Here is a 19,080-nt window from a genome sequence, read left to right on the forward strand (position 1 = left end):
ACATGCGTGAAAACTTCACAATAAAATTTACACACAATAATCCTCAGTTCCCAGGACAATAAAAAACATTTACCGACTAAGTGCATCTCAATTAACATTGTCTGTATCTAAATTGATGACCTTTTGAAGTTAATACAGTTCGAAGGTTGTGCATTCGGATTGCTTTTGTTTTCGATGTCGCTTCTCTTTTACATATTTAATCACCAAATTTGATAGTGCATTCGCAGAATAAAAATTTATATTTTAAATGATTCATTTTGGCAATAAAATCAATTTATTCTTTCTTTTAGTTTCAATGGAGGAGTCACAGTTCGAGATACCGCCACTTACACAGGAAAAAGTACTTGAATTAATTGAGCAGGCATATCCCAATCCGGTCACACCAGAGGATTTGGCAAAGTAAGTCATGATTTAATGTTACTTAAGATAGATTACAATTTTGTTCATTTGTTGCGGACACCGTTGGTGCTGAGCATTGTTCAGGGGTGTTCGGGGTGAAAAGATACATCCAAAAGCCTACCAAAGAAAAATTATCTATCTTCACACATATATTCATACGTCTAAAGGACGTTGTTTGAACCACCTACTACTTAGATTTATTTATCGTCAGTTAAACCTTCAAATGTCACCGTGCTTCTTAAAATTTGGAATTGATTGCATAACATACTTTTGTTTGGGATACGAGGGATCCTAGGTCCACATCCACTTGATGTTGGACCGGACCAAATGGAAAACAACTTACTCACCCATTTTTTGGACCACGTAACCCTCGACGGTTCGTCCAGGGCAGTGGCAACTCATCAGACGCTGCCTCACCTCTGCCCTGGGAGCAGCGTGACCGAAAGTGGCAACAGGCCGAAAACACTCCTTTAGATAATCGCAAAAACACGACAAGGGTGCGAATTATATCCAAGTTTAAACCGCTAATATTTTGACCCTAAGTTAGGCTAATTTTTGTATACTTGGGTGATATGCCCAAACGAGCGCTCCGTGAACCAAAAAACGTGTAAGTAAGTGGCTCACGATCATTACCATTGTCTCCTATCTGCTTCAACTTCATCCAGGACTTCAATTTCTGAGCGATTCAATCACCGATTAATTGATAGTAGATTCCGGATATCGATGTAAATCGTTATTCATGATTATGTCATATCTGGGTATCTCGATTACACGTATCTTTTTTTTTTTTTGAAACATATTTTGCATTGCGCATAGACTGGGCCATTAGCTATGCTAATGAAACAAGTAGTCCCTCCAAATTTTGGGAAATGTAATTGAATGCTCTTCTATTTACACAAAACCTTATTAAAAGCGGTTCAATGTCTGTCTTTTTGTTGTCGTTAGAAGGTGGAGAGGTTCATAAGGTAACGTAAGGCTTGTATTGACTAAAATCATCTTCTTCTTATACCCCGCGGGATTACCATTTCGGGCAGGATCAGTTATGAACTGTGGCTCGTATTGGTAATTATCATCTTCCCCCGAAGTTCCTCTTTCCTTAGTATATTGTGGATCGCCTCCTGAATCATAGTATATGTCGGGTAATATGCTGATTTGTCACGCCCAAAGCGATAGAGATATGCGCATCTGGGATAATTCTGTGAACCCAGCGTCCATTAAGCGAATTGTCCCATCTTTTCGACTACTACAGTTCGTATCAACTGTCGACGACGGATGTAGGATTCGCTGATTGTGTATGTTGGGTTATAGAGGCGTCGACCTCCGCTATCACACCTGCTGCTTCTTCAGATGTACAATAAGCGCATAATGTCAGCAATGCGCTTAATCGGTATGAGCGCCCAATCTTTTTGTATTTTTTTTGTGTTCCAATGCTGAATCCCAGACAGGAACTGCATAAAACAGTATCGAGCTAACAACTCTATAGATGAGGTGTCAATGGCTTTGACTTAGGCGCCCTTTATTCGGTAATACTTTCGCCAATATTGTTATAACTTCCTACACTTTCGTTGCTAAACTTTCAATATGTGGCTTGAAGTTTAATTTTCGGAAAACCATGATTCCCTGATATTTGAGCGCTGGTTGCGAATGTATGGTATGTTCGCTAATCCTAATCTTCGTTGACGTTTGCTTCCTTCGTTTGTTGATTAAAACTACCTCCGTTTTATCCTCTGCGAGCGCCAGCTCAGCGTCTTCTAGCTAGAATATGATTCCCCTTGTTGCCTTGTTTCGCAAAATCTGAATCTCCTTGATGTCTTGTGCCACGATAGTCACTCCCATGTCCATGTCCCATATCAACTGCCAAACCGATAATGGTCACCCCTTTGGGGAGATGTGACCTCAAAATTCCACCGTACGTTATTATCCACAAAAGAGAATAGAATACCGATCCTTATGCAATCTCGCAGGTGCTCCGTTATGTCTTCGGTTTATCGTCCGAATCGTAACTCAAATCCCAGAGAAACTTTATGATGATACGCACCAGGTATTTGGGAGTACCTAATTTTGCTAAGGCCTCAATTATTCTACACCAATTTATAAAATTCTTCACATCGAGACTAACTACATAACGCAGAATTTATTGGCCTTCATTGTTGCTTCCGCAGTTTTCGTCATCGTACTGGCATTGACAGCGCTTTCGGAATACGAACCGCCTATTCGAAAGGCCCCACTTCCTTTCTGTGGTCGGTATACGCGTGTTGTAACCGATCCATTCGAAAAGTTTGCCGATGCGTTCAATATACATATACAGGTTGTAATAAAAAAATAGATTGCCGATAGTCAAAAGACTCGAGTGGCCGGAGACGACCAACGGGGGAGAGCTAACCCAAAAACCTAAAAGATGGCGAAATTGATCGTGAAGGTCCGCCCGCAAATATTAAAGCTCCATCGAGGTGTTCGGTCAAAACGTGCTTGCATGTCCCTGTGTTAGCCCGGCTCGGGAATTTGGGGCGAACATCTCCATCCCTCACCTGTCATTTCACAAAAATTCACGTGTCTTTTCCGGTACATGGACTCACACCGGGTCCTGAAAAATAAACACAAACACGGGCATTCGCGTCCACTTAACAAAATACCACACGCGAGCTAAATCTGGAAATAAAAGCAAACAAGTCGGGAAACCGGAAGCTAGACGCTTCAGGTATGAAAGGTTTTGTGTATTTCTTAGTACGTAGCACGTAATATATCCATATATTATGTGAGAGTATCCACTTTCGGGTGATATTGGCATTCATAGTCTTGAATTTTCAAAGAAGCAACAAATTTGAGGTATTATAACTTTGTTAGTAATAGTGCGATTTCCACCAAACTTGGTAAGATCATGCTCTATATTATAGCCTATATCACTGCGAAATTTTATGGTAGTAGGATGAACTTAAGGGGGGTTTCTAACCAATCACAAAAAATTGTAGTAATATACTATTATTAACTTTATTTAAACAGATATCGGCATGGAAGGTATTTCGTAGCCCAGCCACCATATAGTGGCATATAGTGTTTACACAAAACCTTAAAAAAAAACGCTCGACCGCGCGCACGAAGCGGTAAACCTCGGGACACGAGCGCCGCGATCGAGGGGTGAAAGATTCACGACGGATCATAGCCTCAATCATTGATTCCTCTGCTTCAATTTTTCAATGAAGCGCGGCGCCTGAGGTTCCCTCCCTTCCTCAACAACTTCAGGATATCATTTTAGAGGATGTCCCCTATATGTGTGAGTTTTCCGGGATCAAGGAGGAGGAGAGTGGAAGGGTGTACTTAGATCAAGGAGACTTAGTTATACTTCATGATCCCATATACCTATTCTAAGTCATAAATAACAAATGATAAGTAAAATAATAAAATAAAATAAATCATAAAATAATAATAAAAATAAATCAGGAAAATAAGGGTAAAAAAAAGAAATAATTCATAACAGAAATAAATAAATAAAAATAAATAGAAAATAATAAAATCCAGAAAGAAAAAGAGAGGAAAATAATAATAAGTAATAAAATTGTTATTTGTGGCGATCAGATCATTCCTGTGCTTGGTTGCTAGTTGAATGTCACCCTGAATCCACTTGGATCCAACTATTGCGAGGATGTCGCCAGAATGCCGGAGAAAAACACACAATCAACTCCAAATCGAAATTCGCAGTTTGGGAATATTTGCCCTCTTATTCAGATTCGATTTGGTTTCGATACAAACTTAATCAACGACATCGCGTTTAATTCTGTTAACCAACAATACAATCCCAACCGATCTACTCTACTCTCTTCGACCTTCAAAACTTCACTCCCCGAAATTCTCTACATCAGTCCAAGTTGCCGGTCCATTCCCGTTGATTTGTTGTTCCTCCATGAACAGCTCCCGGTGCCGCTCACATTGTTAGCAACATTTGCAGAACGTTGCCGGATGAAGCAGATAATTCCCCTCTGTCACGATCAATTCGCCCGAATGCATTCAATAGTGCGCAATATGCACACTATAAAATGCATTATTTGATAAAATTAATTCCGAAAAAGGCAAATGATGAAAAACTGGTTGCCGAACGTTTTTGTGAAGTTTCATTCTGGCGGACATTAGCATCCCTATATTAGGTGCAGACGTCCTGTGTCACTATTGGCCGCTGTTGGACTTGCAGAACAAGGCTTTGATAGACTCCGCAACCACATTGCAGACGTCAGCGAAAATTTCTACCTGCTAAAATGACACTCTTTCAATAATTTTCGAGGACGTTACCAACCACCGCATTCGCGCACTACTCAGAAAGTATCGCAACATTTATACAGAAAGTAGTTTCTCCAAACCGGTGAAGCACGATGTACATCAAGACTACCGGCTCTCCAATCTTCTCGAAAGTGCGTGCACTTTCACCCCAGCAGCTTGCTTTTACAAAGGCAGAGTACAACAATTTAATAAAGGATTGTATTTGCAGGCCCTCCAATAGCTGTTGTCCTCTCCACACCATTTGGTCCCTAAGCCTAAGGTGAATGGCACTCATGTAGAAACTATAGGCGTCTGCTTGCTCAGACAGTTCCAAATCGAGACCCCATTCCACTCATCCATGATTTTGCGCAATCGCTAACGAACTGCTGTACTTTTACGACCTTCGAGCTAAGGTGTATCACATTCCGAAGACGGCTATCTGCACACCTTTCGGACTCTTTGAGTTCATCAGGATGACTTTTGGCTTGTGCAATGCTGCGCAGACTCTCCGCTCTGCCTTGCGAAACTTAAACTTTTGTTTCGTTTACATGGATGATGTTTTGGTCGCTTCCCCTTCAGAATCTGAGCACTTGGAAATTCTCGAGTGCATTTTTTATTGTCTCCTTGAGGCCGGACTTGTCCTAAACGTTGAAAAATGCAGATTCTTCTAGAAGCAGGTAAAATTTCTCGCGACCACAAGCCCCTTATTTTCGCGCTTAAACAAAAGCCCGACAAAGCGTCCCGTCGCCAACTACGGCATTTGAGCTTTATTAGCCAGTTCACTTCTGATATCCAACACACTTCTGGAAAAGAGAATCTGGTTACAGATGCTTTATCTCGAATCTTGGAGGCCACAGTCCCCACCGTGGCCGGTATAATCGGCGAGGCACAAAAATACGACGCAAAACTCAGAGGCTGAAAACAAACTCCAAGTACAAATTCAAGAAGTTTCCTATTTTCGGCTCAAACTCTTATTCATTCAGCGAGACCTCAGACAATGGAGATAGGCCGTTCATTCCTGTCGATTTTCAGAGGGAAGTATTTAACGTAATACAAGAACTTGCGCACACAGGCATCAGGACGAAGAATCGGTTAGTCGCTGAAAAATACTTTTGGCCGTCCATGAAGGAGGACGTAAACTCTTGGTCCAGGCAGTTCATCGAGTGCCAAAAATGCGAAATCAACAAGCACGTTCGAAAGGAAGTAGGTGTACTCTCTAGGTCAACCAAGCGCTTCTACACCATCCATCTCGGCGTCATCGGCCTTTTGTGAGACTCGCACGGATACAAGTATTGCCTTACAATCATCGACAGGTTTACGCGGTGGTTTGAAGCAATACCTCTGACTGATATTACGGCAGAATCATGTCCCGAGACCGTCTGTCAAGAATGAATCCCGCGCTTCGGTGTACCAGCCGTAATTATCACGGACCAGGAAATGCAGTTTGAGTCTACTCTTTTCTCAGAGTTAGGCAAGCTCCTCGGTTTCAAACGTCGCAGGTCTACTGCATACCATCCACAGTCCAATGGGATGCTGGAATGTTGGCACCGGACGCTAAAGGCTCGCGACGATCCGTCGTGGTCGAGGTCTTTGCCTTTTGTCCTCGTCGGGCTTCGCACAGCCCACCGAGAGGAGTTCATAGCCAACCCCCCGGATATGGTGTACGGGAAGAATCTGCACCTCCCCGCCGACCATGTGCTGGACATCAGAGTATGATTAAGCGATTCGGAAATATTGCGTCTGCTCAGAGAAGCAGTTTCGAAGCTGCCGCCGACTCCACCTTCCAGACACACGACACCGGAGGTCGACACCCCCAGGAACTTTGAGACATGCTCGCTAGTTCTCATTCGGGTGGACGCTCCTTTGAAGCCACTGCAACCACCATATGAGGGCCCGTTTCGAATTCGGGAGCGAATTCAGCACTCCTTCAAGGTCGACATTCGGGGCCGGTCCAAGTTGGTCTCCTTGTCAAGATTAGCCCGCGAAGCGTCAGGGTCGCCCAGGCACCCCATTATCGGGATCACCTAGAATCGTTAAATTGTAGTGTTAGGGGCTCTAATATAAAGCTTGAGCCTGCTAAGATTGGGGCAAAAAGCACTATCATTAGCAAAATTATAATAGGTAAAAATTGTCGTTCCGATGCAAATTGACTACAATCTAGACTGTGAAAGTCTGGATGAAATTGTGTTCTTTGTGATCGACATATTAACGAACGCCTCAAAACTCTCTATGGCTCTGAGTGTTGGCCGACTATAAAAGACAATGAACCATGTCTTGCGGTAATGGAAACGAAGATGTTGCGTTGGACTAGTGGCGTGACATGTTTTGATCACATCCGAAATGATATCCGCGATCGATATGGGGTTGCAACGATCGTGGAAAAATTGCGAGAGATGCGTCTTCGATGGTATGGTCACACAATTCATGCTAACGAGAATTCACTTGCCAAGATTGGCCTGAACATCGAAGTCGATGGTAGGCGACCAAAATACACTGGATAGGGATTTAAAAGCCTTGAGATTGCGCCCATATCAGGCATTCGATAGAGCCAAATGGCGAAACCGATCACGACGAGTCGACCCTGCTTGTGAACGGGACAAAGGCTGAAGAAAAGAAAAAGATATATAAGAAATACTCAAAACTTTTCATACCTGAAGTTTCTTGACTTGCTTTAAATCTTCTGTCTTTTTCTTTATGCCAAAAACCCTCCCCATTATTTTCATATTTAAGCAATTAACTACCAAAATAAGTTCATAATGATCCTTAAATTTCCTGAAATAAATTGAAAATTTTACATTGAGGAAGTACCGGGAAAATATGATACCATGATATTTGTATTTATCTTCTCTCATTCACCATCTTTATACTCACATACGCACGTATCTATTCATATCCAGCAGACGTCATTTCCAACGAAATTAAAGATACATCTTTTGGTACTTTCCCGAGCATAATCCCCACACATAAAACAATATTGCCTGCTAACGCACGAGCAATTTAACCAGCAAAATGGCACTCATTCTATAAAACAAAATACCGCATAATGTATGCAAAATGAAAGTAATTAAATTTTATCTTATCCTTACAGGGACAATGGATGGAATGAAGCGGATGTACTTCAAGTTATAATTTCCTTACAAAATCGAGGACTCATCAAGTCAATGGCCTACAATTCATACACAAGAATTCATCATGAGGATAAGGATATCAAGGTAAGCGACTACATACGGGATAAGGACGATAAAGTCGAGTTTTCCCGGCAGTGAAATTCCATCTCGCATGTAGGAAGACGTTTTTCTGGATTTACATATGCACACACAAACATATGAGTATACTTTATGAAGATGCATATTTAACGAAGGACCAAATTAATGTTTGCTTACGTACGAACGCGAGCGTTGGAGCTATCATTGATGTTTGGTGAGGATGTTGAGGAACACGGAAGTAAATGAGAAGTAGACAGTCCTTATTGCATATGCGACTTTGATGTATGCGAAAAATCTGCATAAAAGATGTGCCAATGTTGAATAAGAGAACACTCCGAAATGCAAATGAAAAGTCCTATTCCAGCAGGCGAGTCTGTCTTTGCGAGGATATTTTAGATAGTGTTGCGCTTTGAGGGAGGACTTCATAGTGTGCACATAGTATTTATTTTGTCACGAGACTTTCTTTGTTGTGCAATCTTTTGTAAAGTATAATTCATGAGCTTTTTCTACGTGGGCCCGGTCTTTTGTAAACGTTATAAAAGGATCAAGTAGTACACGTCGTGCTATGAATTGAAAACATAGATGCGGAAGGCTTGGATAGTGCAATGACTCCAACTATTCAAGAGAAATTCGAGCGTTGAAAAGTGGAGCAAGTAATGCACTTTATAAAAGAAGCATAGCTTCAAGTTGAGTGAAAATTATACAGGAATTGTGTATTCGCCACACATTTTTATGGTTTTGTGCGAAACCTACCTAATCTATCTATATTTAAAATTGGTCTACTGTCTGGCTGTCACATGCACTTTTCTCCCAAATGCAAAGGGGGGATGTAATTTGTAATTGTGTGAGGTATCGGATGAAAGGTTTCAATTAGTATTTTCGCGAGCAAATTCTAGTTTCGACGTAAATTGCAACATAAGGGAATAAGGGATCAACGTACACAAACTTAAAGTGAGATAGGACTCAATTTCGGAAATTACCCAACTCAAAAAATCTGAAAAAAATGAAGGTGGTGCACCTATATGAAATCTAGACCTCAAAATACGTCCCATTCCGATACCCCTCAAATAAGCTTAATAATAGTAAATTGCCAACTTTTTTAAATTCACCGGAAAACCTCCTTAAGTTCATCCTAGGAGTACCAAACTGCAGTAGCATAAGGGGTAGTAGCACGCATAATACTTGAGGGATTCACGCAAAGTCTGCTGTTAGTAACAAAGTTATAGCGGTTCAAACTTATCAATTTCGTCCTTTTGTACTAGCGTCGTTTGCAAGTAGGAATAGGATAGTCGGACCACAGGACATGACACGAAGGGGATAAGGAGATAACTGATGGCTTCATCAGTGAACTGGTTTGCATGCTGGGTCTAGGAGCATCCCAGATTGATTCAATATACTTGTCATATTTGTGTAAGCCAGCAGCATCAATCTATTATAGTATTCCGGAAATTTTCCAAGCAGAACGAGGCAGTTGGTTAGATTGCCTGACAATACTGCAGAAATATTTTGCCGAACGCATATTCAAATCAGATTCCATCTTTGTCGTTTGCTGTTACTCTTCTCGATAATCGCAGGTTCCTTGCATATTTTTCAGCTGCTCCTCCCATACTGTCACTAGAAGACGCTAGAATTGCATTACACCTATTAAAACGACTTCCTGTCTGCTGTTCCTCACAGTGGCTACATATGGCCAAAATCATCGCTACAATTCAACAAGGGCCAGCAAAAATACCACTCTAGTGACTTTGATTTTTTTCTTTAGACTGCCTCAACGGATCGTTATAAGACGAGACACCTCGCCTATATACGGGCCTAAAGTGGCCAACAGCAACATCAGTATTGAAAACACTTAGATGGCGCGCCCTTTGGAATCTTTTCCTCAGGCGGCGAACACGAAAAGCATTCGTCTACCACATGACATGCTTGCAAGCCTTTCGTTCGGGCTTCGTAAGCATGTCATCATTGACGCTACGCATCCACTCATTCAATAGCTCAACCTTTTCATCCATAGACAAGAGGACAAATTCAGAGAGGAGAGCGGCCGGCTAACTCCTCCATCTGAGCAACATATTCCACCCAGTTCCACTCACGCATATTACAACGCGTCGGGTGAAGCGGGGGATCAACATTCATATTCACACCCCTTTTGACCAGCACGACCTCAATAGGAGTGTGGTCACTCACGTTGCATCCATCCAACAATCTGCATAACTAGACAAACGCCTTTGCTGCTACATTCACACACGTAACATCAATATCACTGACGTCTCTGGAGCTCTCAAAAGTCGAAACAGTTGACGGGACATTTAAACAAAACAAATCGTGCTTCAACAACACCTAGGACAATACCTCTCCCCTACGTATAGCACGGTGGCAAGATGTGCGCTGGGCAATCTTGGTGTGCCACATAAGGGAGACCGCATTCGCGTCCATGCCCAGGATGAATGGTGTTCCGCGAATACACAGAACCACCTCATCCAGATACGCGATATTCTGCTCAAACTCATCTGTGGGTGGACCCTAAAGGCGCCGTAATTGAGACACATACGCCCCACTCAACACAGACGCAATCTAGACGCGTATCATTAATGACGACGGCCGCCTTGGCCGACCCCTTAACAGTGAACACTCGCATGTCTCCAGGCAAGCCTCTGACGCAGTCATTGACTGCCCAGGGCTCCTGCAACGTGGCTCCGATAATGTTGTGTTCACGCACGTGCTGGCCAAGATCCTGCATCGAGGTATCCGCTCTGGCAACTGCAACAGTATGAGCGACATGGCGCTCAGTGGCGAGCGTTGACCCGAGCCACCGGCAAAGCATCGACCGGAGCATATGCCCGGCTTGACGCCAGTTTGCGTGATTGGATCTATGCACAGCGGACACCGCAAATCAGTGAAGGTGTTAAATGCAAAACAGACAAATGCTCTGCGTAATGAGATGAGACTTTTCATGAATGGACATGGGAACTGCTGCACCTCCAAGTGAGACTATTCTCAGAGAAATTGAACACGAGGGGATCGAGTTTCTGGTGGTATGGTGTGAGGGCAACCTCTCACACGCGACCATGGCATACGCTTCTCTTTTCCATTACATATTAGACTAAGTTTATGTCGAAAACCATGAAGATTAGTCAAATTAACCTGCAGCATGCCAAGCCCTCCTATCTGCTGACAAGCGAGGCTGGCAACGCTGCAGGACGGCAACTACATTTTTCTGGTGCAAGGGTGCAAAATTTCATCAAAGCTGGTCTCATGACTGCAAACAGAACTAAGAATAACTGAAGTAATTGACCTAACAAACTGCCCTTAAAAGTTGTTAGAGTTGATTAAAGACTGGCGAGTGCTAAATGAAGCCTCACTATCAGATCACCGTTTGCTTAGAATTAAGTCTAACTATTGCAGGCGAATAGTCTGTAACGCAAAGACAGAATCCATCTTTCTTAGGCGACTGAAGGCTCCTTTAGCGATAGGAGATCAATTGGAAACTCTGAATCGCACACTTTTAGAGTGCTTTTGAGTGAAGTGGTCCTATTACCCGAGGCCACAGTGATAAAGCGGCGGAAACTCAGGAAATCAACCACACGATTTCTGAAGACTGTTTGAATTTCAGAAACTCACAACATGAATATTCGCAAAACGGTCGAACGAGACTTCTTTAGAACATACTATGCGTAAGGGGAAGGTGAAATGAAGGTTTCTAAGCCACGCAGAGTCCTTAAAAGGATGAATTAGCCAAGTTAGATTTTGTTATGAAACCGGATGGAACTTTCACAAATTTGAGAGTTGAGTCGGTATAGGTTCTTTTCGAAGTGCACCATTTGGGAGAAAAGGCAAGAGAAGTGGGAGGGAGAGAGCTGACGGTTCTTGCAACCCCTTCAACACGCAAGTACTGCAAGATGAACTGGAACACTGCGCCTTTGGGCCTTCGCACACTTCAAATCACCTGGCATGAATGGCATCTATCCAGCAATGCTAAAGGAGGGTATGGAGCACTTAGAGTGATTGCTAAGAAATACTTTTCTATTAACTCTTGGTTTGGGCTATGTGTCTACCTCTTGGCAGAAGGTTAAGGTAGCCTTCGTACGAAGCCTAGGAATGATGACTATTCTAATTCAAAGAACTTCAGAAAGACCAGCTTGACTTCATTCTTGCTGAAAGGTTTGGAGAGATTGGTTAATGAAAACCAAACTGCTTGCTGGCGAGGAAAGTCCTACAAGTCTGCTCTTCATTTTTTGGCTTCAAAGATAGAGGACGCAACTCTGAAGGGTGAGTACGCGATGGGGGTGTGGGCATTGAAGGGGCGTTTGACTGTGCGCCTTTTCAAAAACTTTGTGATGCCGCCAGAGCGCATGATGTTGATGATACTTTAATTAAGTCGATTCATGCTATGCTAACGCAGAGACGGAGACAGCCGCGGGTGTCTCAGGCGTAGACTTTGAGTAAATCTAAATAAAACCACAATGGTATTATTTACAAAAAGGAGGAAACTGAATAGTCTTTCCCTTCCGGAGATGAGGGGTGCAACCCTTCAACTCTTCGAAGAAGTGAAATATCTGGGAGCTATTCTATACAAGAAGCTTATTTGGAACAAACATGTAGCTTATGGGCTGTGCAGGCGGACCTTTTCCTCGACATGGTGACTTAGGCCTCAGGTAGTAATGTGGATGTATATTGCTGTCATTAGGCCGATGCTCGTTTATGCATCCGTAGTGTGGTGGGTTAAGGTGAAACAAAAGGGTTTTTGCTGTACTCAATTTGCAACCCTTGGATTCGTTTATTCAGAGCACTGCAATGAGAGCAGCTCATTGACTAATTCTATTAGATCTATGGGAAAACAATGGACGCTGGGGGGGGGGGGGGGGGGGGCACAGACCATTGGAGGAGTCATTGGGAGAACTGAATCTAGTTTTCGCAATGCCTTCCTTCCGATTCTCAGATCCGCCGAAGAGGAAACTGGGACGAACCAGAAGAATGCGTGTCAAGATATACTGACGTCTTCTACGTCGATGGCTCAAAAACAGAAAGTGGTTCTGGAGCAAAAGTCTGCCTCTCGAATAAAGACGAGAAGTGCGCTTTTCCTTTGGGACAATACACAACCGTCTTTCAGGCTGAAGTGTATGCAATTCTAATTGTAGCAACCTGAATGATTGACGAGCAGTTGAAGGGCGGGCGCATCGCAATCGGTAGCGATAGTCAAGCTGCATTGAAAGTGTGGAGTATTACTTTGATCGCTTCAAAAATCATTTAGGAATGCTCTGCTTCTAGATTCAATAAGGTGGAATTACTCTGGGTACCTGATCATTGTGGTGTAGGGAGAAATGAAATCTTGCATGACTTAGCAAAATAGGCTCCGACTTTTTTCATGCCCAGACCGGAACCAGCAATTGGGTAGCACTGGCTGATGCTGCTATCAAGAACTGTGCACAAGCTTCCCATAATGACAAGTGTCGAAGCCTTAATGCTGCTAGACACATCAAACTTTTCCTGTTAGAACCAAACAAACAGAAAGGTTTCCAGAAGTATTGTGGGCATTCTGACTGGCCATAATTCACTAGCTGGGCATATGCTCAGAATAGGAATTATCCAAGATGATACGTGTCGATCCTGTAATGAGCAAGCGGAACATTTCGATGGACGCATCACATCCACTAACGGAAATCCTGTGATACATAAACGAATCAGGGATATTCTGTTAGACGGGGGAGTACAATGGACCGCTAAGGTCTGAGTGCTCAGAGGCTTTGCTTCTCCCCCACCTCAAACACACACACACACTATATGTAAAGATCATCATTGGCCCATACCAAAGAGGCTTTACTCCAGGCAAATCAGCAATAAATCAGATTTTCTCCAACTTTGACACCCTTAATAATTTCTCCTATCTCGAAAATCACAACCGATAACAGCTACGATGATGAAATCCGCGCACGGTTGTTGTCAGCCAACAGAGCCTATTTCAGCTTACAAAAACTGTTCCGCTCGAAACGTCTCACTATAGGGTCAAAGCTCTTACTGTACAAGACGATGATCTTGCCAGTCCTCTCGTATTCCTCGGAGAATTGGGTTCCTAGCAAGAAGAATTACGAACTCTTGGCCGCGTTCGAGAGAAGAATCCTCCGAAGAATTTTTGGCTCCCTACATGAGGATGGACGATTCCGTAGCCTACATAACGACCAAATCTATGAGCGATACCATGACCGTCAGCTTGTGGATAAAATCTGACTCAATAGGTTATGATGGGTTAGTCACTTAATCCGTATGGATGAGGATGATCCAGACCAGAAAGTTTACAAGGGCAATATCTATGGTAGAACAAGAAGACGAGGCAGACCCTGCCTGAGATGGAACGATGGCGTAGGTCAGGACGCTGGACAGCTTTTAGGGATATCGAATTGGACCTCAGCGCAAAACCGGGATGTCTGGAGTTCCTTATTAAGGCAGGCCTAGACCGGATACCGGTTGTTGCGCCGTTGATTATTATCATAGCTTGGTTGCTTTTGTGGTTTTTTCGATCCATTCACAGAATTCCCTGAAGCTATCCGTTTCACTTCTCTGATCACGTTGCTATACGTAAGACAGTACATTTTTGTACGTCGGCCAGTCTCCAGTTCGTTTTACCCAATTGAAGAGTTTTCATTTCGGCTAGGTTCCTGTTCCACGAGGCTACATGCCTTGATGACATAACTGTCTGCCTCATATGCGTCAATGGCGACTTTGTTGTGATGTTCCACCAATCTCTTTAATTCCCGTTCGCTCCAGCAGTCCCAATCCGTTCCCCTCTGGTTTCTTATTATTTTTTTTTATTTTGGGGTTGCACTCATTGCCGAATCGGATTCTTCTATAATTCGGCATAGAGGGCTCATCCGACACCCTCCAATTCCTGACCACGCCTTTCATCGAAGTACTCTCTAGAGTTCTATGTGGGACGTCTTGTCACGAATATGGGAGTGTTCCCTATGTTATATATTTCTAGCTAGCTAAGAATAACTTAAAGAAGGTACTCATGTCTTCGGTTAGTGACGCTGCCTCCCCAGACTTCTCTTTCAGCCTCTATGCCCTCCGAGATTCCTCCGGGGACCCCGGTAGGGTTTCCACCCAATGTCTTCTCTGAAATGTCGACTTTTCTCTGTACGCATGTTATTCGACGTTTTATTGCCTCGAAAGATCTACTCTGATCGTGAAGAGTTTATCTTTGCCCTCCATTTTGCTTCTGAATACTCTCCATAATCGCGAATAGAGACCACCGTTCTGAGCAATTAGGAGGCTTCCTTCCGTCTCTGGTGCTGCGGCTGGTATATAGTCTCCAGCACATGTCGACAATTCTACTCCTTCCCAGGTTGGCAATTTAAGGAGTCTAGTCCCAAGCCATTTCCGCAGTGGCCTCCGCCGTACAGTCCACCAGTATATGACATGCTCGAAAGCGTATCCCGGTGAACACAAACTTCGCACTTCATCCTTTGCACATCTGCCTGACGATAAGGTCTTCGATGGTTTCCTGCTCCTCACGAGTGAATATTTGCTCTGGAAACCTTGTTGATAGTATGGCCAGTCAAATGCTGTTGACAGCATTAGATGAGCTAATAGCGAACTTCCTATCTCCATCGCTGACCTACCCGGGATTTCCCCTGCTTTGGGTTCAGGTTTGGGTTTTTGGAGCATTCCCCTCATGTGGCCTAATCTCTGCTTTCATGGTGTTAATGATGGCTTTGGTCTATCCTGAACCTTCTTGAGCGTCTCTTTTGGTTTCAGACCTTCGTTCAGATAATGGAGGAACCATTTAGCACCTGCGGCTGGCCTGTCTCCTTCCTGACGTCTGATATAGTGATCTCAGACGAGCTTTGTTGGTTGTTGTTGACCTTGGTTCCACTACTTGACGCCCGACCTTCTTAGTTTTTGGATGTGAACATATAGCTCTTATTGTTCCGGAGATGTGCTTCTGCCTGGTTGGTCAGTTTGTGTGCGGTACGGGGCCCCGCTTTTTCGGTTTTAGTTTCTTTTATGTTGTTTATATTTTTCGTGAGTACATACCGTTCCCAGGAATATAGGAGTTAGGAAGCCCTCCGTCCATAGCCCCCCGTAGCACCTAGTCAATACCTTGGTGATCCATAAGCACGGTTCGCATGACATCCTGAATTGGGGGAGGTATTTTTTGGCTCCCTAGTCTATGTAGATCCGTGGCGCTTTAGTAGGGTCACCTCGTACATAGTATGGCTATCACCACTCAATAATGGTCTTGGTAGGAAAGAGGTTTGGCTCCTGGTGTCAGTCTATCCTGCAGGCCACTATTTGAGCCCGTGTACCCGTATACATAAATTAGTAAACGGAGGGTCTTTGGTATCGAGATGCAGCGTTGGCTTTTGTAGTAAGAAATTACGCAATTTTTAAGATACTTATTGGCAAATACCACTATTTCATGCGGCGTTTTCCAGCAGACTGGAAATCCTACGGATGATTTGTAGGGCCAAGGTGATGGCAAGCGTGCCTAATCACCTGTTTGGTGCATTCAATACTTCTAAATTGATTCTTCTGCCGCATCTATTTTTTGTCACTTCACTTGGACTTACCATCACCTTTGGTCGGATTAAAGGAGCTAAAAATACACAAGTACCTAAAAATTTCTGAGAGGGTTGGTCAGTATAAATCGTAAAATTAAACTGCGCTATGCTTCTGCAGTTTCTAATATCGGAATCATTACATATGTACGTATCCATTTTTTACCCCCTGAAACAATTGTATAACTCTTAAGCTGTTTTCCGATAGGAAAGTGTGGCACTGGGTTTCGATGCAACCCCTAATCTTATTAAGTAATATTCTTGTATTCACGCACTGCAAAGTGAATTCTTGGTAGTTGAAGAAGTGAAGTGAAAGCCGCAAGATGCTCTCGTCAAAACTGGTGGTCCCTGTGACCTTTCACAAAATAGTGTTCGCTCTGCAATCTTTATTTCTCGAGATAATCTATTTGTTTCTGCGGTTGATCCATTGGCATAGGGTGATTATCGTGTTTTTTTTGTCCACAGAGGCCTTATAAGTTCTAAGTAAAATCTTAAATGGAAGATTTAGATTACTCAACGTAATTTTAATCCGCAGGTCGTCCAGCAGATGCCAACAATTGCATCCAACAAACAACCAACCATTGCGATAATAACAGCACAATATTGTGAGAAATTAGCCGTGGATGCCATGTTGGAGAACAAGGAGACGTTCGTGCGGTACACCACAGTCGGTAAGTGTTTAAAGGGGTTGATTCCTCCAAACCCGGAGACAGTTAAAATGATATGAACTTAGTAAAGCTAGACGGCGAAATAGCGTAGATCTAACAAATTCATTAACAGAATGTAGCGTCGTCAAGGACCAAACTGGACCCTTCTCGTTTCCTTTCTTCCTCATAACCATTTAATCTTGGCATTAACAAATTTATGTTTCTTTTCAAAATTTTTTCTTTCCTATCACATTAAAAATGGGGAAGACTCTGATTCAAGACAAAACACTCTTCGAAAATCATCTGAAAAACTTTTGAATGGATTAGACAGGAATTGGCATAGGAAACGACGATTTGGTAAGAGATGGCATGGATTTATCTAAAATCCATTCAGTGATAAATTTTATTAAGACTTTTATGGATAAATTGTTTTTTCGCTTTGTGTTTGTTTGTGCGTCTATCACAATGTGTTCGTTTGTGTCTTGTCTTATGTGTTTTTTCTGTTGTATAAGTTTGGGATATGCAATAAGATGTGGTAATTAAGCTGAACCAATTTCGTAGCTATTAATGCGAGCTGATGTTGCAATGCTATTATTGTCTGTTGCCTCACTTGCCACATAGTCTTTTTTGTAATGGATAGAATACGCATATCGAATATGTTCACTGACTAGATTTCAAATGAAAAGTACAACATCAACCATTTTGGTGGGAGTAAGCGTATCTTTTGTTCGTTCCATAGCTTTATTATAATTAATAAAAAAAAATGGCTTCTATGTTCACCTCTCTATTCGGCATTCAATACGCAGTGTTGCCTATTAAGTTTCAGGACTGGTTTTCAGAAAAAATAGAAAAAGGATATAAAAGTGTTTTATTAACATCATTCTATTGAAAGCGTTCCATCAGCCTCTCTAAATCATGTTTGTAATGTGCTTCTATGATGGTCGTCAACTTTCCGGTTATACTCTTTTGAATCGTCGAAACTTCATCGAATCGAGGGACTTTTTCCTTCAATTTTAGGTTCATCATCATCAACAGCGCAACAATCGGGGTCCGATCTAGCCCTGTTCTAGTAAGGAACTCCAAACATCCCGGTTTTGCCCCGAGGTCCACGATATACCTAACAGCGGTCTGGCGTGCTGGCTTACGCCATTACTCCATTTCAAGCAAGCTTGGCCACGTCTTATTTTCCTACTATAGGTTTTTTCCCTATAGACCTCATCCATACAAATTTGGTGACCCGCCCACTGCAAAGTATTCAGTCCGACTTTATCCATAACCAAGTGGTCGTAGAATCGCTCATAAATTTTGTTGTTATATGGGCTACTTCCATCATTCATCCTCATCTTCTTTTTCTTCAGCCTTTGTCCCGTTCATAAGCGGGTCGGCTCGTCATGATCGGCTTCGCAATTTGGCTCTATCGAATGCCTGATCTGGGTGCAATCTCGAGGCTTTCAAATCCCCATCCAACATACCAAGCCACCGTTGTTTAAGTCTGCCTTTTGGTCGTTTACCATCGACTTCGATGTTCAGACCAATCTTGGCAAGTAAATTCTCGTTTGCACGAATTGCGTGACCATACCATCGAAGGCACCTCTCTCGGAGCTTTTCCACGATCGGTGCAACCCCATAACGATCGCGGATATCCTCATTTCGGATGTGATCTAAACGTGTGACGCCATTAGTCCAACGTAGCATCTTGGTCTCCATTACCGACAGACGCCGTTCATTGTCTTTTATAGTCGACCAACACTCAGAACCATAGAGAACGACTGGACGGGCGACATTGCGGTAAATTTTAGATTTGAGACGTTCGTTGATACGTCGATCACAAAGAACACCAGTTGTGGAACGCCACTTCATCCAGGTTGCGTTAATGCGTGAAGCAATTTCATAACGCATGTAGTGGGTCAACAATATTTTGAAGGATTCTCCTCTAGAACCGGGGTACCAGTTCGCAATTTTTCCTGCTAAGAACCCAAGTCTCCGAATAAAACATTAAGAGTGACAAGATCGTTGTTAGTAAGAACT

At 42.9% G+C, this 19,080-nt stretch overlaps 1 protein-coding gene across 4 annotated transcripts in view; it reads left to right on the plus strand.

Annotated features, from left to right (window-relative positions):
- Positions 1–19,080, plus strand: part of LOC119656799 — a 113,710-nt gene that overhangs the window by 86,378 nt on the left and 8,252 nt on the right. For 2 of the 4 annotated variants that reach the window (XM_038063406.1, XM_038063407.1), the window contains 4 exons: positions 291–399; positions 7,736–7,859; positions 16,941–17,076; positions 17,320–17,409. In XM_038063406.1, coding sequence (XP_037919334.1) covers positions 291–399; positions 7,736–7,859; positions 16,941–17,076; positions 17,320–17,409 — 459 coding nt within the window. The remainder of the gene's footprint in view (positions 1–290; positions 400–7,735; positions 7,860–16,940; positions 17,077–17,319; positions 17,410–19,080) is intronic. The other 2 variants (XM_038063408.1, XM_038063409.1) reach the window with 1 other exon arrangement.

The sequence above is a fragment of the Hermetia illucens genome, chromosome 5 (genome assembly GCF_905115235.1).
Source record: "Hermetia illucens chromosome 5, iHerIll2.2.curated.20191125, whole genome shotgun sequence".
Lineage (NCBI taxonomy): Eukaryota > Metazoa > Arthropoda > Insecta > Diptera > Stratiomyidae > Hermetia > Hermetia illucens.